General features: G+C 42.2%; 1 protein-coding gene across 1 annotated transcript in view; it reads right to left on the reverse strand.

Annotated features, from left to right (window-relative positions):
- Nucleotides 1–21,750, reverse strand: part of ipo11 (importin 11) — a 232,990-nt gene that overhangs the window by 165,587 nt on the left and 45,653 nt on the right. The window contains exons 6-8 of the mRNA XM_031806455.1: nucleotides 8,981–9,113; nucleotides 8,828–8,886; nucleotides 114–162 (exon numbers count right to left, since the gene is read on the reverse strand). Of these exons, the coding sequence (XP_031662315.1) occupies nucleotides 114–162; nucleotides 8,828–8,886; nucleotides 8,981–9,113 (241 nt within the window). The remainder of the gene's footprint in view (nucleotides 1–113; nucleotides 163–8,827; nucleotides 8,887–8,980; nucleotides 9,114–21,750) is intronic.

Consider the following 21,750-nt stretch of genomic DNA (forward strand, 5'->3'; position numbering starts at 1 on the left):
CTATGTGTGTGGTGTGTGGGTGGGTGCTAGGTGTGTGGTGTGTGTGTGTCATTAGATCATTGTATAATTAGAAAGTTAATAAATATTTAGGAAACATTTTTCAGGATACTTACTGCATTCTAGGAACTGTTTCAGTCTCTCAAAAACTGCATTGAGGAAGCCCTGGTGAGAGAGGGAAAAGAGGGTCAGAGGAAGGAAGCGAGAAGAAGGAGAGGGGGTACCGGGTTTGTTCAATCTCGGTGGAATCTCGGTGGTCGCATCACTGTTTTATCACATAATTAGGAGAGGCAGTCACACAACTGAACACATGAGTCATCATACACGTTACAGACACACACACTGACTCAGTGTGCCTGGCAAGCCTTTGCGACATGTCACTGACAGTTCATAATCTGCCCAAACTGGAAAACACGGAGCCTTCTCACTGGGCACAATCTGGTTGAGTCAACATTGATTCCACACGATTTCAACAAAAAAAATGTAACGTGATGACATTGAATCAATGTGGGAAAACTGATTGGACTTGCAAAAAGGAATTACGTGAATATTTTATCACCCAACTTTTAAACCTATATTTCATGACACCGTTAATCCTTTAATTAATAGCCTATGGCAGAGGACCTCGGAGCTTCAGCACGGAAGTCAACTAGAGGTAAGAAATCCAAAAACATAGGGATGATACCCTATAAGGCTACACAACAGTAACAACTTAAAGTAGGCTCCGTTAAGACAAAGACTATTATCCCCATGGGGACACGCAGGTTGCTGCTCTGTGCATACATAAAACAACAATCAAAACAAAGACAAGTACATATACAGACAAATACAGGTATAAAAAGCAGTTCATAAGCGATCATTGTGGAAATGAGCTAGTATAGCTAGCAGGACCTTTTCACAGCGTTGTAAACTCTTCCACTATCCAGTCACATCTATAGGCTTTTCAGCCTGACCTGCCTCCAGCTACAGTGTCACAACGGAAACACAATTACACAGGGCAAAGCGCTATGGTGTGTCCCCTTTGTTATCAAACTGTCACCAATAAGATTTATTTGCAAATATATTCTGCAGTATGTGGGAGAGCTACTGTAACTTTGGGGCAGAAAGAATGTTTTCCTTCACTTTGCCAAGTTGGGGCGGATGACTTCCTACAAAACCAGTCACATTATTACCGGTCCTTAGGCTGTGTGAGCAGGTAACAACAAACTATAGAGGGAGAGAAAGCACGGCAGAGAAAGAAAGAGCTGTGTAAAACCGGGATGCAGCCTCTCAGGGCAGGATTTGATAAATACCCAAGATATACAGTGCCTTGGGAAAGAATTCAGACTCCTGGATTTTTCCGCATTTTGTTACGTTACAGCCTTCTAAAATGGATTTTTTTTTTTAATTCAGCAATCTACACACAACACCCCATAGCAAAAACAGTTCTTCTTTTTCTTGTAAAAATATGTATTTTATAAACAGACAAAGCTTATTTATATAAGTATTCGGGCACTTTGCTATGAAACTCCAAACTGAGCTCAGGTGCATCCTGTATCCATTGATCATCCTTGAAATGTTCCTACAATTTGGAGTTTGTGCTAAATTCAATTAATTGGACATGATTTGGGAAGGCACACATCTGTCTTCATAAAAGTCCCACAGTTGACAGTGCATGTCAGAGCAAAAACCAAGCCATGAGGTCGAAGGAATTGGAATACATTGGCCTTCATCAATCTTAAATAGAAGTTTGGAACCACCAAGACTCCTACTAGAGCTGTCCGCCTGACCAAACGGGGGAGAAGGGCCTTGGTCTGGGAAGTGACCAAGAACCCGATGGTCACTCAGACAGAGCTCTAGAGTTTGTCTGTGGAGATGGAAGAACATTCCAGAAGGACAACCATCTCTGCAGCACTCCACCAATCAGGCCTTTATGGTAAACTGGCCAGGCAGAAGTCATTCCTCAGTACATGATTCAACCACAAAGAACAAGGAGGTTTAGAAATCCCTCGCAAAGAAGGGCACCTATTAGCAGATGGATAAAAAAAAAAGGAAAAGTAGACTTTGAATATCCCCTTGAGCATGGTGAAGTTATTACACTTTGGATGGTGTATCAATACACCCAGTCACAACAAAGATACAGGTGTCTTTCCTAACTCAGTTACTGGAGAGGAAGCAGACCGCTCAGGGATTTCACCATGAGACCAATGGTGACAAACAGTCAGAGTTTAACGGCCGTGATAGGAGAAAACTGAGGATGGATCAACAACATTGTAGTTACTCCAAAATACTAACCCTTTTGACAGAGTGAAAAGAAGGAAGCGTGTACAGAATAAAAAAATATTCCAATTGATGCAACAGTTTGCAACAGGGCACTAAAGTAATACTGCAAATAATGTGGTAAAGCAATTAACACTTTGTATTCAGGACAAAAAGTTATGTGTTGTATTTGCCCCAAACATAACTGAGTAGCAATTTTTAGCAATTATCAACAACCAACTTGACAGAGCTTGAAGAACTTTGAAAAGGATAATAATGGGCAAATGTTGCACAAGCCAGGTGTGGAAAGCTCTTAGAATATTACCCATTAAGACTCACAGCTGTAACGGCTGCCAAAGGTACTTCCACAAACTATTCACAGAAATACCTTATTTACTCAGGATGCAGCGCCATGACATTTCTGGCCGGTACCAATATCTGATATTTTCCTTGCCCAAAAATCGATACCGATAACCGACAAACATTTTTAGCCACCGTTTAAGCATTCTAGTACAGTTCAGTTTGGTTAGACCGCTACGTCCATGTGTGTGTTAAGGCACTGCATCTCAGTGCAAGAGGCGTCACTACAGTCCCCGGTTTGAATCCAGGCTGTATCACACCCAGCCATGATTGGGAGTCCCATAGGGCAGTGCACAATTGGCCTAGCGTCGTCCAGGTTTGGCCTTGGGTAGGCCGACATTGTAAATAAGAACTTGTTCTTAACTGACTTGCCTAGTTAAATAAAAGGTTACACACACACACCACACAATGAGCAAAAAGTTATTTTGTTGGCATTTACGCATGTCCCCATTACCAGTAAAACCAATTTATTTCACTTACTTGCTGTGCTGTTTCGTTGTTCATTTGTTCAGTTGTTTCATTCTCGACCAAGATTTCATCATGCATGTCAAGCAGTGAAGTTTCAGCTCTGTCTGTCCGTGGCCTCTCTTCCTCAGTGCGCACAGTCACTGTGTACGTTTCCATCTTGTCCAGGTGTGTATGTAGCATTTCACGTAAACCCTGTTTCTTGTCTGCAACGAAGTAGCAGTCCTTGTACCAAGCATCGAGCACGGTGGCAACACAGTAAATAGGCTCAGAGAGAATGCCACCGAATCACGTGTTCACAGCCTCGAGTAGAGTACTTTTGCAAGTTTTTGTTATCCATTTTGTTATCTTCCTTTGAAACTTCAAAATAGATCCAAACCACAGACATTGTGGGCTAGGTTAGGACTGCTGTGTTGCACGTGTAGCGCTGGATTATTTGTGGCATCATTACGCCATCTACCTACGTTATATAGGTATGCACGTCAGCTTTGACATCGGTTTTGCACATCGGTGTAAAACTATACATCAGGCCAATGCAGATGTTGGCATTTTTAGCTAATATCGGCCGATTCCGATATGCTTACCGATATATCGTGCATCCCTATTATTTACATACGTATTCAGACCCTTTGCTATGAGACTCAAAATTGAGGTCAGGTGCATCCTGTTTCTACTGATCATCCTTGAGATGTTTCTACAACTTGGAGTCAACCGGTGGTAAATTCAATTGATTGGACATGACTTGGAAAGGCACACACATCTATATAAGGTTCCATAGTTTACAGTGCATGTCAGAGCAAAAACCATGCCATGAGGTCAAAGGTTTTATCCGTAGAGCTCCGAGACAGGATTGTGTCGAGGTACAGATCTGGGGAAGGGTACCAAAACATTCCTGCAGCATTGAAGTTCCCCAAGAACACAGTGACCTCCATCGTTCTTCAATGGAAGAAGTTTGGAACCACCAAGACTCTTCTAGCGCTGGCCGCACTGAGAAATCATGGGAGAATGGCCTTGGTCTGGGAGGTGACCAAGAACCCGATGGTCACTCTGACAGAGCTCCAGTGTTCCTCTGTGGAGATGGGAGAACCTTCCAGAAAGACAACCATCTCTGCAGCACTCCACCAATCAGGCCTGCAAGGTAGTGTGGCCAGACGGAAGCCACTTCTCTGTAAAAGGCACATGATATCCCAATTGGAGTTTGACAAAAGGCACCTAAAGGACTATGACCATGAGAAACAATATTTAACTCTTTGACCTGAATGCCAAGCGTCAAATCTGGATGAAACCTGGCACCATCCCTACGGTGAAGCATGGTGGTGGTAGCATCATGCTGAGGGGATGTTTTTCAGCGGCAAAGACTGGGAGACTAGTGAGGATCAAGGGAAAGATGAACGGAGCAAAGTACAGAGAGATCCTTGATGAAAACCCGCTCCAGAGCGCTCAGGACAGACTGGGGTGAGCGTTCACCTTCCAACGGGACAATGACCCTAAGCACACAGCCAAGAAAATGCAGGAGTGGCTTCAGGACAAGTCTCTGAATGTCCTTGAGTGGCACAGCCAGAGCCTGGACTTGAACCCGATCTAATATCTCTGGAGAGACTTGAAAATAGATGTGTAACAACACTCCCCCCCCCCCATCTAACTTGACAGAGCTTGAGAGAATCTGCAGAGAAGAATGGGGAAAAACTCCCCAAATACAGGTGTTCCAAGCTTGTAACGTCATACCCGAAAAGACTCGAGGCTATAATCACTGTAAAAGGTGCTTACACAAAGTACTGAGTGAAGGGTCTGAATACTTTAAAGTCCATTTTAGAATAAGTCTGTAACATAACAAAATGTGGAAAAAGTGAAGGGGTCTGTGTCCTTTCCGAATGCACTGTACATACTGAACAAAAATAACAATTTCAAAGATTTGACTGAGTTACAATTCATATAAGGAAATCAGTCAAAATTAAATTAGGCCCTAATCTATGGTTTTCCCATGACTGGGAATGGGTGCAGCCATGGGTGAGCCTTGGAGAGCATAGGACCACCCTCTTGGCAGCCAGGCTCACCCACTGGGGAGCCAGGCCACACCAATCAGAATGAGGTTTTCACCACAAAAGGGCTTCATTACAGACATAAATATCCCCACGCCCCTCAGACGATCCCGCAGGTGAAGAAGACGGATGTGGAAGTCCTGGGCTGGCGTGTTTTCACGTGGTCTGCGGTTGTGAGGCTGGATGGACGTACTGCTAAGTACTCTAAAACAACATTGGAGGAAGCTTATGGTAGAGAAATATTTCATTAAATTCTCTGGCAACAGCTCTGGTGGACATTCCTGCAGTACAAATGCCAATTGCATGCTACCTCAAAACTTCTGTGGCATTGTGTTGTGTGATAAAACTGCACATTTTAAAGTGGCCATTTATTGTCCCCAGCACAAGGTGCCCATGTCTAATGATCATGCGGTTTAATCAGCATCTTGATATCCCATACCTGTCAGGTGGACAGATTATCTTTACAGAGGAGAAATGGTCACTAACAGGGATGTGAACATGTTTATATTTTTGTTCGGTGTATATTTATATTCCTGACTCTGACGTTGTTCATTCTGACATGTCTTAATGTCTTTTGTATTGTTGTTGTACTATTAGATATTAGAGCTAGACATAAGCGTTTTGCTGCACCTGCGATAACGTAGGCAAAACCTTGATTTGATCATTTATGAAACCGTTGACGGAGGGCAGACTCAAGATAGCCAATTACACTGAAATTACATTAGCTTCCTATTGCATACACAGCTCTGTTTCAGAGGGGTATGAAAGGGTGAGAAAGTGTGCCAATGATCTATCTGCTCTAAAGTTCGATCAAACTGAAAGTAGATTACCCAACAAAAGCATGTCCTCCAAGAAGTCTCTAAATGGAAGCACTTTGGAAACAAGTCAATCAGGACTCTGTGTGTGTGTATGTGTGTGTGCATATGTGTATAAGAATCTCTGCCTAGATCAGTGAATTTCATTATTCATTTGTGAAGGAGTTAAGGCAAGGCACAGCCTGAAAGAACTAATTAAAACTCATTTAAATGAGCTTTCTTTCCCTGTGGAGTCTATAATGAGGCAACCTGCAACAACAGCTTCATCAAACTTCTCACATCTCCACTGTTGTGGGTCTATTAAGCAGCTCTACACATCTGAGATGGCATGGGTGGGAGTAATATGGAGAAAATGCCACTGGTTGTGCTTTGGGAAATATAAGCAGGTGATAAGAGATAGGAAGGAGGAGGCGAGGGTGAGTGGATCAAACTACCCCTTGACAGTCAACTCACGCCTCATCCCTCCCTCCTTCCTTCTCTCCTTGAACTTTTTCCTTTGACATTCGCAGAACAAGAGGTTAGCTTAATAGTCCCCTGGTGTTCCTTAAACACACCACTCAGATATGAAGGATAGGAGAGTTGGAGTCGGAGTTCAAATGACCAGAGTACTCGGAGCAAATGATTCCATTAACTCCAAGCCAGGGGAGCAGCCCTCGGCACACGCACACTTTAATAATTTTATTGGACGATTTACACTAAATTGAATGAACAGTTCCAGGACCTTCATAGCGGGGTCTAGCTGTAAGGAAGACTGCGTTCAGGGCCAAGGTTATTATGGTAAACTAAAATAAAATAAATGAAAAATAATTATGAAAAAGCTAATATAGTAAACTGAAGAAAAAAAAATATGAACTATACTGAAACTATTATCGTTGACTCCAAAACTATGAATTACATTCAGCTGCGGGGAGGGGTCTAATGAGTTTAAGCTGTTTTTCTAATGGGGGTTTTCAAGCTTCTGAATCTGGCGGGTCACATTGAGATTAACGTTTATCATTTTAAGGTAAACTCAGTGAGATGATGAGCAGCACCGCATATATTGGGCACGTTTGAGTGGTAAGGCTAAAGCAAATAACCGTAGACAAAGGTGGAGGTGTGAAGTCGGGTGGGAGGTGCATCTGCGACAGTTGGACACGAACATGGTTTTTCAACAGCAGGGCTCAGATCAACATGGTAGTGTTACCATTGTTTCTAAAAAAAAAAATCTTTTTAACATTGAAATAAACATATCACACACTCAAACAACTGAAATCATATTATATTGTGTGTACGTTGTATTATCACTTTGTGAGAGAGCCTCAAAATGTAACATTTATTTGAATATATCCAGTGTACACATAAATCGCGGCAAATTATTTCCCGTTTCAGTCATGTATTTGGTCACGATAGTGTGGGTCAAATGAAAACACCTTAAGGATTAGTTGACAATAGAGCCTCCCACAATGCAGGTGATGGCTGCAGGATGAAGTAGGTGAAGCATACCTCCATGCCTGCAGCTTGTTGACAAAACTGTCTCTAGAAGCGAACTATGGCAATACCTCGCTTACAAATCAGATGGGGGCCAGCCTACGGAAACTAAGCAAAAGGTGTTATTGCAGTGCAAGGGAGGTTTAGTTCGAAAACACAATCTATTTTACACAAGACATTTGCATTGTAATGTTATTCTACTAGCAAGCTATATTCAGCATGACATTCATGGAGCATTATAATATGATGTAAAATGCCCTCATAAATTCTCTATGAAAGCAATATATTTAGACTACTTCACGTATGTCTGGGCTTGCCAGCACAAGCCAGCCAGCAGCCCTGGGTGGCGCATTGCACCCTGGAAGTTGAAATTCACTCAGAATTGCAGTATGCTGTGTAAAATCCATTGTAGAGAATATTGGAATATAGAAGATTCAAACATTTGTTTCAGCGGTTTTTTCCCCCATGTAATTCTGGAACTAAACTATTTATTTAATACATTCAAGCTTTAATGAATAATAAATCTTAGGTCATTTGACCCAATATTATGGCCAAACATGAGCCAATTAACACTGATATGTATCAAATTACATTTTAAAATAGTTTAGATGTTCCTATAAATTATTGTATGCTCCGAGTTTCTGATAGGTATTTTTTAAGGGCTTTGCACACCTTGAAAATTATTCAAGCGCTGTCAAGTTTGTTGTTGATCATTGCTAGACAGCCATTTTCAAGTTTTGCCATAGATTGTCAAGCCAATTTAAGTCAAAACTGTAATTAGGCCACTCCGGAATATTCAATGTCGTCTTGGCATGTAACTCCAGTGTAGATTTGGCCATGTGTTTTTGGTTGTTGTCCGGCTGAAAGGTAAATTTGTGTAACGGTCTGTTGGAAAACAGACCGAACCAGGTTTTACTCTAGGATTTTGCCTGTGTTTAGCCCTAATCTGTTTTTTATAATCAAAAAAACTCCCTAGTCCTTGCAGATGACAATGAACTCTGTCAATTAGATTAGTATTGTGGGGTAACTACAATGTTGTTGATCCATCCTCAGTTTTCTCCTAACACAGACATTACACTCTGTTTAGAAGTCACCATTGGCCTCATGAGCAGTTTCCTTCCTGTCCGGCAACAGAATTAGGAAGGACACCTGTATCTTTGTAGTGACTGGGTGTATTGATACACCATCAAAATTGTAATTAATAACTTCACCACGCTCAAATGGATATTCAATGTCTGCTTTTTTACCCATCTACAAATAGATGTCTTTCTTTACGAAGCATTGGAAAACCTCCCTGGTCTTTGTGGTTGAATCAGTGCTTGAGATTCACTCTTCGACTGAGGGGACCTTACAGATAATTGTATGTGTAGAGTACAGAGATTATTATTGTCAAATCCCATCTTTGCTTCTTTCCAGAATAACTTTCTCCTGGTTTTCCACACTCACCATCACTTCCATATTCTGTTGTGGCTCCTGGAATCCATGGACCGTCAGCTTCCGAAGTACTGGGGGGAAAATGTAAACAATGACCTTTAGACACAAGTCAATCAGAACTGTGTGTGTGTGTGTGTGTGTGTGCGCATGAATGATTCCAGCTACCTTTAAGTGACAGTAGAGTCCTCTCCAGTGAGCTGAGGGCATGGGCCTGATCCACGGCTAGGACTTGCTGGAGGAAGCAGTCTGTGTGGTGGCTCCACAGGGAGCAGGCAAAGCTGTAGATGCCCGACGCCAGCTGCAACACACACAAAACTCAATTAAATAAGACTCCTTAGCCTGGGTCAATCAATGTGTGTGAGTATGAGAATGTGAGTGTGATCGAGCCACAGGTGCAATTTGGCATTCGAAGGCAGGGTTATTGTTCTCTCCATGAGATTACCCCGGAGCAATAAATTGTAGTTTTCCTAAATTACTTTTTCTTGTAATGGCAACACAGTCTGTCACTTTCTAAACTATTGCTTTGTCATTAATTCTAGAATCATAAGGGACTGACATTGCATATAACTTAACTGTTACTGTGACTTGGCATATTAAACTGCAGAATGAGAATCCTCTGAGGTTGATTGTTGTACAAGAAAAACAATGCCATTAAAAACTAACTTTGTGCGCTCCCTCTTTGGTGAGAAGTGAGAGAAGCTCTGTGAGATGATGGAGCAGAAAAAACAAGACTGTGGAGAAGACAAATGGCTGAATTGGGGAATGAGCCAATGAGATTAAGCAAAGTGACTGAAGTGATTTATCCTCTAACACAGCCAAAGACACTATTGTTATCATTCCAGGACATCTCCACAGAAACCATTCATGATAAATCTCCATGCTAACAACAAATCCCTCCATTTGGCCTGAGGGAGAGAATAACCCCAAACAGGGCAGGACAACAACAATGACAGTTTTCTAAAGTGCGAAGTTGATGTGAAGTGTCTTTAAATGAAATGTGAATATCCAGCAATTCAAGGCTCCACATCTACAAATGAGATGTCTGACTCATTTGATCTAGTGTTTGCTTGATGGTTATTTTTATTGTGGCTGACATGTCTAAGGTTCAAGTGATGACTCGGAGGAGTATTCCATCTTTAAAATGACAGTCTCGGTTCAACACACACACACATTTCAGTCAAAGTAATGTTGATTGGATTTCTTTAATCATTTCTTAATGCAAACCCGAAAGAGCATGAAGGTGACTTCAAAAGAGATGTGACTCGATATATCAAATGTTTACATCCAGTGTGGTTTGATATATACAGTGCCTTCGGAAAGTATTCAGACCACTTGACTTTTTCCATCTTGTTTAAGTAACAGCCATACTCTAAAATAGATTAAATTACAGGTTTTCCCTCATCAATCTACACACAATACCACATAATGACAAAGTGAAAAGACATTTTCACTATCCGCCCTGACAAACTGAGCAATCGGGGGAGAAAGGCCTTGGTCAGGGAGGTGACCAAGAACTCGATGGTCACTGACAGAGCTCCAGAGTTCCTTTCTAGAAGGACAACCATCTCTGCAGTACTCCACCAATTAGGCCTTTATAGTAGAATGTCCAGACGGAAGACACTCAGTAAAAGGCACTTGACAGCCCGCTTGGAGTTTGCCAAATGGCACCTAAAGGACTCTCAGACCATGAGAAACAAGATTATCTGGTCTGATGAAACCTAGACTGAACTCCTTGGCCTGAATGCCAAGTGCCATGTCTGGAGGAAACCCAGCGCCATCCCTACAGTGAAGCATGGTGGTGGCGGCATCATGCTGTTGGGATGTTTTTCAGTGGCAGGGACTGGGATACTAGTCAGGATGTAGGGAAAGATGAAAGGAGCATAGTACAGAGAGATCCTTGATTGAAAACCTGCCGCAGAGCACTCAGGACCTCAGACTGGGGTGAGAGTTCAACTTCCAACAGCCAAAGTGGCTTCGGGACAAGTCTCTGAATGTCCTCGAGTTCCCCAGCATGAGCCCAGCTTGAACCCTATCAAACATCTCTGGAGAGACCTGAAAATAGCTGTACAGCGATGCGCCCCATCCAACCTGACAGAGCTTGTGAGGATCTGCAGAAGAATGTGAGAAACTCCCCAAATACAGGTGTGCCAAGCATGTAGCGCCAAACCCAAGAAGACTCGAGGCTGTAATCGGTGCCAAAGGTTATTTAACATAGTACTGAGTAAAAGATCTGAATACTTATGTAAATGTTAGTTTATATTATCTTGAATAAATGTTCAAAAATGTCTAAAAACCTGTTTTTGCTTTGTCATTATGGGGTATTGTGTGTAGATTGATGGGGGGGGGGGGGGGGAGAATCCATTTCAGAATAAGGCTGTATCAATACAAAATGCGGAAAAGTCAAGGGGTCTGAATATTTCCAAATGCTCTGTTCAGTGCAGTGGAAATGTTACTCTCCTTTCTGATTCTCTGTTTTTGCATATTTATTTATACTGAATGTTAATCAGATCTTCAACCAAAACCTAATATTAGATAAAGGTTTACAAAAAAAGCATACTTATTTTATTTATTTTATTATCAAAAGTTAACATCCAATTCCCCTGTGTGAAAAAGTAATTGCCTTAACTGGTTGTGCCACCTTTAACTGCAATGACTGCAGCCAAATGCTTCCTGTCGTTGTTGATCCGTCTCTCACATCGCTGTGGAGGGATTTTGGCCCACTCTTGCACGCAGAACTACTTGAACTCAGCCACATTTGTGGGTTTTCAAGCATGAACTGCTCATTTCAAATCCTGCCACAACATCTCAACTGGGAATAGGTCTGGACTTTGACTAGGCCATTCCAAAACTTGAAACTCGTTGCTTTTTAACCATTTACATGTAGGGTTGATTGTGTGTTCTGGATCATTGTCTTGCCCAGCTGCTCTTCAGCTTCAGCTCACAGGATGAACTGACATTCTCATGAGAAATTCTCTGATAAAGAGCAGAAATCCTGGTTCCTTCAATTAAGACAAGTTATCCAGGTCCTGAGGCAGCAAAGCATCCCCAAACCACCACACAACCATGCTTGACCGTTGGAATAAGGGGTCCTATTATGCCTGGTGAAAACCAAAACACTGAATTCCAAAGTAAAAACCTTTTACCAACAGTCAAGCACGGTGGTGGAAGTGTGATGGTTTGGGGATGCTTTGCTGCCTCGGGACTTGGACGACTGCATGCCAGAGTGGGCCATAATTCCTCCACAGTGATGTGAGAGACTGATCAACAACTTCAGGAAGCATTTGGTTCCAGTCATTGCATCAAAAGGTGGGGGCAATATAAGGGGGCAATTATTTTTCACACAGGGGAATAAATTGCATAAGTGTTCATTAAATAAGTATTTTTTTTGTAAACTTTTTTGTAAACTCAACCTCCCTCAGGTTTTGGTTGAATATCTGATCATTCAATAAAAAATATGCAAAATATAGAGAAAATCAGAAAGGTGGCAAATACTTTTTCTTGTCCTGTACAATGGACAGCATTGTCTCCATCTTACTCACAACACTTGTGTTAGATCATGCATCTCCCTAAACAGAAGGAAGCAGATTGTACAGTCAACTTTTCTGCCAGTTTTTGACTATTGTGAAATCATTTTTCGGAATGCAGCAGCCACTACTCTTTAACCATTGGATGGTGTCTGCCATAGCGCCCTTCACTGTATCACAGGTGACAGTTTTTATACGCATCACCACATCCTGTATCAAAAATTGGACTGGTCCTCGTTAAAGTCCCGTAGATCACTTCATTTCTCTCTTTTTGTTTAGCTTTACTACACAGGCTTACGACCGACCTCACCCGTTCACATGGATGGTGAACTCTCAAGGTTCCACTAGTATGTAACGATCTAGGAAAATCCGTCTTCACTTTTAGTGCCCCCCATTTTTCAATAGCCTACAAAACTCCCTACATCTTGACTCTGGTGCCTCTAGGGCAGTTGAGGACTTAAATGTTGAATGAATTTTATGAGAATTGCAACTTTTTGGATTAAATGTAAATAATTGCATTTTTTGGTGTTTGAAGCTGTAGTGTTGATTCTGTAACTTGTAGTTTATATAAAAAAAAAATATTGGTCAGCTTGAATGTTGTGTTGCTGTCCTCAAGGGACAATTGTAAATGAGACCCTGATCTCAACAGGATCCTCTGAATAAATAAAAGTTCAATAAAAACCTTCAAAAGAGAGTGAAGTGAACACTAAATTAACAAAACATCAAGCACTGCATTGGTGCCATCAAACTGCATATACATATATAAGGTTTCAATGGTGAAACATAAGAGGAATTTGAATAATTCACTGAAATTAGAGGTCGACCAATTAATCGGAATGGTCGATTTCGGGATTTCGATTTCAAAACAATCAGAAATCGTTATAGGAACGGTGGGTTAACTGCCTCGTTCAGGGGCAGAACGACAGATTTTCACCTTGTCAGCTCGGGGGATCCAATCTTGCAACCTTAGAGTTAACTAGTCCTACGCAATAGACTGCCTGTTACGCGAATGCATTAAGCCAAGGTAAGTTGCTAGCTAGCATTAAACTTATCTTATAAAAAACAATCAATCATAATCACTAGTTAACTACATATGGTTGATGATATTACTAGATATTGTCTAGCATGTCCTGCGTTGCATATAATCTGACTGAGCATACAAGTATCTGACTGAGCAGTGGTAGGCAGAAGCAGGCGCGTAAACATTCATTCAAACAGCACTTTTGTGCGTTTTGCCAGCAGCCCATTGTTGTGCGTCAAGCATTGTGCTGTTTATGACTTCAAGCCTATCAACTCCCGAGATGAGGCTGGTGTAACCAAAGTGAAATAGCTAGCTAGTTAGCGCGCGCTAATAGCGCTTCAAAGGTCACTCACTCTGAGCCTTCTAGTAGTTGTTCCCCTTGCTCTACATGGGTAACACTGCGTCGATGGTGGCTGTTGTCGTTGTGTTGCTGGTTCGAGCCCAGGGAGGAGCGAGGAGAGGGACGGAAGCTATACTGTTACACTGGCAATACTAAAGTGCCTATAAGAACACCCAATATTCAAAGGTTAATGAAATACAAATGGTGTAGAGGGAAATAGTCCTATAATTCCTATAATAACTACAACCTAAAACTTTGTTAGCTTTCTTACATAGCACATATTGCACTTTTACTTTCTTCTCCAACACTTTGTTTTTGCAATATTTAAACCAAATTGAACATGTTTCATTACTTATTTGAGGCTAAATTGATTTTATTGATGTATTATACTAAGTTAAAATAAGTGTTCATTCATTATTATTATTTTGTCTGTACATTATAGGGGTAGCCTAGTGGTTAGAGCGTTGGACTAGTAACCGGAAGGTTGCAAGTTCAAACCCCTGAGCCAACAAGGTACAAATCTGTCATTCTGCCCCAGAACAGGCAGTTAACCCACTGTTCCTAGGCCGTTATTGAAAATAAGAATTTGTTCTTAACTGACTTGCCTGGTTAAATAAAGGTAATTTTTTTTTATAAATACCTTGAAGCTATTTTATCGCCCCCAGAAACCTCCTTTTCCTCTCTGTTCCAGACGTTCTAGACGACCAATTCTCATTGCTTTTAGCCGTACCCTTATCTTACTCCTCCTCCTTTCCTCTGGTGATGAGAGGTGAATCCAGGCCCTGCAGTGCCTAGCTCCACTCCTATTCCCAGGCGCTCTCTTTTGATGACTTCTGTAACCGTAATAGCCTTGGTTTCATGCATGTTAACATTAGAAGCCTCCTCCCTAAATGTGTTTTATTCACTGCTTTAGCACACTCTGCCAACCCGGATGTTCTAGCTGTGTTTGAATCCTGGCTTAGGAAGACCACCAGAAATTCTGAAATCTCCATCCCTAACTACAACAACCTAACTACTTTGCAATCTACTGCAAAGATAGCCTGCAGAGTTCTGTCCCACCTCTCTAAAAACAAGTCTCTCACCGTTGCTGCCTGCTATAGACCACCCTCTGCCCCCAGCTGTGCTCTGGACACCATATGTGAACTGATTGCCCCCCATCTATCTTCAGAGCTCGTGCTGCTAGGTGACCTAAACTGGAACATGCTTAACCCCAGCCATCCTACATTCTAAGCTTGATGCGCTCAATCTCACACAAATTATCAATGAACCTACCAGGTACCTCCCCAAAGCCGTAAACACGGGCACCCTCATAGATATCATCCTAACCAACTTGCCCTCTAAATACACCTCTGCTGTCTCCTACCAAGATCTCAGCGATCACGGCCTCATTACCTGCGTCCGTTATGGGTCAGCGGTCAAACGACCTCCACTCATCACAGTCAAGCGCTCCCTGAAACACTTCAGCGAGCAGGCCTTTCTAATCGACCTGGCCGGGGTATCCTGGAAGGATATTGATCTCATCCCGTCAGTAGAGGATGCCTGGTTATTTTTTTTAAATGCCTTCCTAACCATCTTAAATAAGCATGCCCCATTCAAGAAATTTCGAACCAGGAACAGATATAGCCCTTGGTTCTCCCCAGACCTGACTGCCCTTAAACAACACAAAAACATCCTATGGTGTTCTGCATTAGCATCGAACAGCCACCGTGATATGCAACTTTTCAGGGAAGCTAGAAACCATTATACACAGGCAGTTAGAAAACCCAAGGTTAGCCATTTCAAGCTGAAATTTGCTTCCTGCAACACTAACTCAAAAAGGTTCTGGGACACTGTAAAGTCCATGGAGAATAAGAACACCTCCTCCCAGCTGCCCACTGCACTGAAGATAGGAAACACTGTCACCACCGATAAATCCACTATAATTGAGAATTTCAAGAAGCATTTTTCTGCTGCTGGCCATGCTTTCCACCTGGCTACCCCTACCCTGGTCAACAGCACTGCACCCCCATAGCAAAACGCCCAAGCCGTCCCCATTTCTCCTCCTCCCAAATTCAGTCAGCTGATGATCTGAAAGAGCTGCAAAATCTGGACCCCTACAAATCCCCTAAAATTACCCGCCAAAATTGTTGCAACCCCTATTACTAGCCTGTTCAACCTCTCTTTGGTGTCGTCAGATATTCCCAAATATTGGAAAGCAGCTGCGGTCATCCCCCTCTTCAAAGGGGGTTGACCCAAACTGCTACAGACCTATATCTATCCTACCCTGCCGTTCTAAGGTCTTCGAAAGCCAAGTCAACAAGCAGATTACCGACCATTTCGAATCTCACCATACCCTCCAGAGCTGGTTATGGGTACACCTCAGCCACGCTCAAGGTCATAAACAATATCTTAACCGCCATCGATAAGAGACAATACTGTGCAGCCGTATTCATTGATCTGGCCAAGGCTTTCGGCTCTGTCAATCACCACATCATCATCGGCAGACTCCACAGCCTTGGTTTCTCAAACGATTGCCTCGCCTGGTTCACCAACTACTTCTCTGATAGTGTTCAGTGTGTCAAATCGGAGGGTCTGCTGTCCGGACCTCTGGCAGTCTCTATGGGGGTGCCACAGGGTTCAATTCTTGGACCGACTCTCTTCTCTGTATACATCAACGATGTCGCTCTTGCTGCTGGTGAGTCTCTGATCCACCTCTACGCAGACGAAACCATTCTGTATACTTCTGGCCCTTCTTTGGACACTGTGTTAACAACCCTCCAGGTAAGGTTCAATGCCATACAACTCTCCTTCCGTGGCCTCCAATTGCTCTTAAATACAAGTAAAACTAAATGCATGCTCTTCAAACGGTCGATGCCTGCACCTACCCGCCTGTCCAACATCACTACTCTGGACGGCTCTGACTTAGAATACGTACAAATACCTAGGTGTCTGGTTAGACTGTAAACTCTCCTTCCAGACCCACATCAAACATCTCCAATCCAAAGTTAAATCTAGAATTGCCTTCCTATTTCGCAAAACAAAGCATCCTTCACTCATGCTGCAAAACATACCCTCGTAAAACTTACCATCCTACCAATCCTTGACTTTGGCGATATCATTTACAAAATAGCCTCCAATACCCTACTCAACAAATCGGATGCAGTCTATCACAGTGCCATCCGTTTTGTCACCAAAGCCCCATATACTACCCACCATTGCGACCTGTATGCTCGCATTGGCTGGCCCTCGCTCCATACTCGTCACCAAACCCACTGGCTCCATGTCATTTACAAGACCCTGCTGGGTAAAGTCCCCCCTTATCCCAGCTCGCTGGTCACCATAGCATCACCCACCTGTAGCACGCGCTCCAGCAGGTATATCTCTCTGGTCACCCCCAAAACCAATTCTTTCTTTGGCCGCCTTTCCTTCCAGTTCTCTGCTGCCAATGACTGGAACGAACTACAAAAATCTCTGAAACTGGAAACACTTATCGCCCTCACTAGCTTTAAGCACCAGCTGTCAGAGCAGCTCACAGATTACTGCACCTGTACATAGCCCACCTATAATTTAGCTCAAACAACTACCTCTTTCCCTACTGTATTTATTTTACTCCTTTGCACCCCATTATTTGTATTTCTACTTTGCACATTCTTCCACTGCAAATCTACCATTCCAGTGTTTTACTTGCTATATTGTATTTACTTTGCCACCATGGCCTTTTTTTTGCCTTTACCTCCCTTATCTCACCTCATTTGCTCACATCGTATATAGACTTGTTTCTGCTGTATTATTGACTGTATGCTTGTTTTACTCCATGTGTAACTCTGTGTCGTTGTATGTGTCGAACTGCTTTGCTTTATCTTGGCCAGGTCGCAATTGTAAATGAGAACTTCTCAACTTGCCTACCTGGTTAAATAAAGGTGAAAATATATATATATATATATATATATATATATAGCTGCAATTGTCATTATTACAAATAAATAAATAAAAATTGGCCGATTAATCGGTATCAGCTTTTTTGGTCCGCCAATAATCTGCATCGGCGTTGAAAAATCATTATTGGTCAACCTCTAATTGAGATAATGCAATTTTTCGTTCACCATCGGTAATACGAGTTTGCGATTCCACAGATCAGAGTAATCCAAAACTCAGATTTTTAAAAACAACAAAGTATTACATTAATAAGAATGCTGAATGTTTTATTCCCGCTCATCCCTCCATTTAGTTTTCGAGCAACAAGGTATGGAATATCAAAGCTCCCAACAAGGTCCCATCCATCCAGACACTCGTTCATCATGGTGAGTTTGTGTGTGAGCGGGTTCCTGACACTCGTTTATCACGCCATGCTCAATCCCTCCTACCTGTCTGTCACAAGACAAACAAAAGGGCCTTCAGAGGATCAGAGAGAAAGAGAGGGGCCAGACCGATTGGGAGAGGCATAAGAGAGAGGAGAAAAGATGTATGGAGAAAAAAGAAGAGGAGGAAGAGGTGTATAGAGACAGAAATAGGAATAGAAGAGAATCGAGGATAGAGAGAGGATGACAGAGAGGAGAAGGACATAATGGGTCTCTGTCATCAATGAATTTGAATGAAGGTAGCCCGCCTGTCGAATAATACATATATTTGATACAAAAGAGGCCTGTTCCTCCTCTCCACTGAAGGCAAGAAGCCTCATTATTCAAACACTGGCACAGATAAAAGCTTTTAATACTTTTTAAGGCCGCTTTCCCACCCCCACTCAATCTCATTCCGTTGCTCCCTCTTTCATTCTGCAAAAACACAGACAAACATCTCTTCAGCTGCCACTAACATACACTACCATTTTGGGGTCACTTAGAAATGTCCTCGTTTTTGAAAGAAAAGCATATTTTTTGTCCATTAAAATAACATATTGATCAGAAATACAGTATAGACATTGTTAATGTTGTAAATGACTATTGGAGCTCGAAACGGCCAATTATTTATGGAATATCTACATAGGTGTACAGAGGCCCATTATCAGCAACAATCACTCCTGTGTTCCAATGGCACGATGTGTTATCTAATCCAAGTTTACCATTTTAAAAGGCTAATTGATCATTAGAAAACCCTTTTGCAATTATGTTAGCATAGCTGAAAACTGTTGTTCTGAATAAAGAAGCAATAAAACTGGCCGCCTTTAGACTAGTTGAGTATCTGAAGCATCAGCATTTGGTTCGATTACAGGCTCAAATTGGCCAGAAAGAAATAACTTTCTTCTGAAACTCATCAGTCTATTCTTGTTCTGAGAAATGAAGTCTATTCCATGTGAGAAATTGCCAAGAATCTGAAGATCTTGTACACACTGCTGTGTACTACTCCCTTCACAGAACAGCGCAAACTGGCGCTAACCAGAGTAGAAAGAGAAGTGGGAGGCCCCAGTGCACAACTGAGCAAGAGGACAAGTACATTAGAGTGTTTAGTTTGAGAAACAGATGCCTCACAAGTCCTCAACTGGCAGCTTCATTAAATAGTACCCACAAAACACCAGTCTCAATGTCAACAGTGAAGAGGCGACTCCGGGATGCTGGCCTTCTATGCAGAGTTGCAAAGAAAAAGCCATATCTCAGATTGGCCAACAAAAAGAAAATATTAAGATGGGCAAAAGAACACAGACACTGGAGAGAGGAACTCTGCCTAGAAGGCCAGCATCCCGGGGTCGCCTCTTCACTGTTGACGTTGAGGGTTTTGCAAGTATGTAGATATTTCATTTTATTTTTTAAATCAGCCGTTTCCAGTTACAATAGTCATTTACAACATTAACAATGTCTATACCATATTTCGGATCAATTTGATGTTATTTTAATGGACAAAAAAATAGTTTTTCTTTAAAATACAAGGACATTTCTAAGTGACCCCAAACTTTTGAACGGTAGTGTATGTATTCAATCACGCACATCAGCCTGCCTGCCTGCGAGTAAAAGAGAAAAAAAGAACCATGCTGGAATAAGCTATTCGTCATTGAGAATTTAAGTTTCCGGTGCTTCAATTCCCTGTCACACCGTCAAAGAATTATCCACAAATGCTTATTTGAAAAAGCAAATTTGAGATTGTTGAATGCCAAAGTAATTTAGTCTTAAAATTAAGGTGCCACAAAAACACCCATCACACAGTCAGCACTTTATAGGCTTGATGGAAATGGTGCCAAGGATAAAGTAAAGAATAAATCCATTTCACTCTAAGTAACCAAAACACTACATTTCCTGTATGCCATTTACTCCTTCATTCCATTCAACCAACCTGACATACAGGCATTTTACAGGCACTGATATTCCCTCCCTATTCTAACATTTACTCCATTAAGAAGATTCTTGTAGACAATCCAGGAGTGATTAGGGGTGTCGTGTGCCAGCAATGGCTCTGGGATTAGGACTATACCTCATCAGTCTGTTCTGACACCCATTATAACACAAATGTTATTGAACTACTCTGGAGGAGCTGGAACCTAAGATGTAATGAATAACGTTGAAAAATCTCGGTAGCATTACCGAAAGCATCCTCCCTAAATTTGTTTTATTCACTGCTTTAGCACTCTGCCGACCTGGATGTCCTAGCCGTGTCTGAATACTGGTTTATGAAGGCCACGAAAAATCCTGAAATTTCCATCCCCTAAACTATAACATTTTCTGACAAGATAGAACTGCCAAAGGGTGCGGAGTTGCAATCTACTGCAGAGATAGTATGACAGAACTCTGCAGGCTATCCAGGTCTGTACCCAAACAATTTGAGTTTACACTTTTAAAAATCCACCTTTCCAGAAACAAGTCTCTCACCGTTGCCGCTTGTTATAGACCCCCAGCCGTGTCCTGGACACCACATGTGAATTGATTGGCGATAGATGGGGGGGGCAGAGTTTGTACTGTTAGGTGACATACTTAACACCCCGGCCATCCAACAAACTAAACTAGATGCCCTCAATCTCACACAAATTATCAAGGAGCCTACAAAGTACAACCCTAAATCCGTAACCATCTTAGATATCATCCTGACCAACTTGCCCTCTAAATACACCTCTGCTGTTTTCAACCCGGATCTCAGTGATCACGGCCTCATTGTCTGCATGCGTAATGGGTCAGCGGTCAAACGACCACCCCTCATCACTATCAAATGCTCACTAAAACACTTCAGCGAGCAGGCCTTTCTAATCGACCTGGCCCGGGTATCCTGGAAGGATATTGACCCCGTCCCGTCAGTAGAGGATGTCTGGTTGCTCTTTAAAAGTGCTTAACTCACAATCTTAAATAAGCATGCACCATTCACAAAAAGTAAAACTAAGAACAGATATAGCCCTTGGTTCACCCCAGACTTGACTGCCCTTGACCAGCACAAAAACATCCTGTGGCGTTCTGCATAACCATCGAACAGCCACCGCGATATGCAACTTTTCAGGGAAGTCAGGAACCAATATACACAGGCAGTTAGGAAAGCAAAGGATAGCTTTTTCAAACAGAAATTTGCATCAAGTAGCACTAATTCTAAAAGGTTTTGGGACACTAAAGTCCATGGAGAATAACAGCACCTCCTCCCAGCTGCCCACTGCTCTGAGGCTAGGAAACACTGTCACCACCGATAAATCTACGATAATCAATAATTTCAATAAGCATTTTTCTACGGCTGGCCATGCTTTCCACTTGGCTACCCCTACCCGGCCAACAGCTCAGCACCCCCTGCAGCAACTTGCCCAAGCCTCCCCATTCACCCAAATCCAGACAGTTGATGTAATGAAAGAGCTGCAAAATCTGGATCCCTACAAATCAGCTGGGCTAGACAATCTGGAACCTCTCTTTCTAAATTATCTGCCGAAATTGTTGCAACCCCTATTACTAGCCTGTTCACCCTCTCTTTCGTATCATCTGAGAAACTCTAAGATTGGAAAGATGCCGCGGTCATCCCCTTCTTCAAACGGGGAGACACTCTAGACCCAAACTGTTAGAGACTATCTATCCTTCCCTAAAGTCTTCGAAAGTCAAGTTAATTAACAAACAAATCATCAACCATTTCGAATCCCAACGAACCTTCTCCACTATGCAATCTGATTTCCAAGCTGGTA

This window comes from Oncorhynchus kisutch, linkage group LG3 (assembly GCF_002021735.2).
Source record: "Oncorhynchus kisutch isolate 150728-3 linkage group LG3, Okis_V2, whole genome shotgun sequence".
Classification (NCBI taxonomy): Eukaryota; Metazoa; Chordata; class Actinopteri; order Salmoniformes; family Salmonidae; genus Oncorhynchus; species Oncorhynchus kisutch.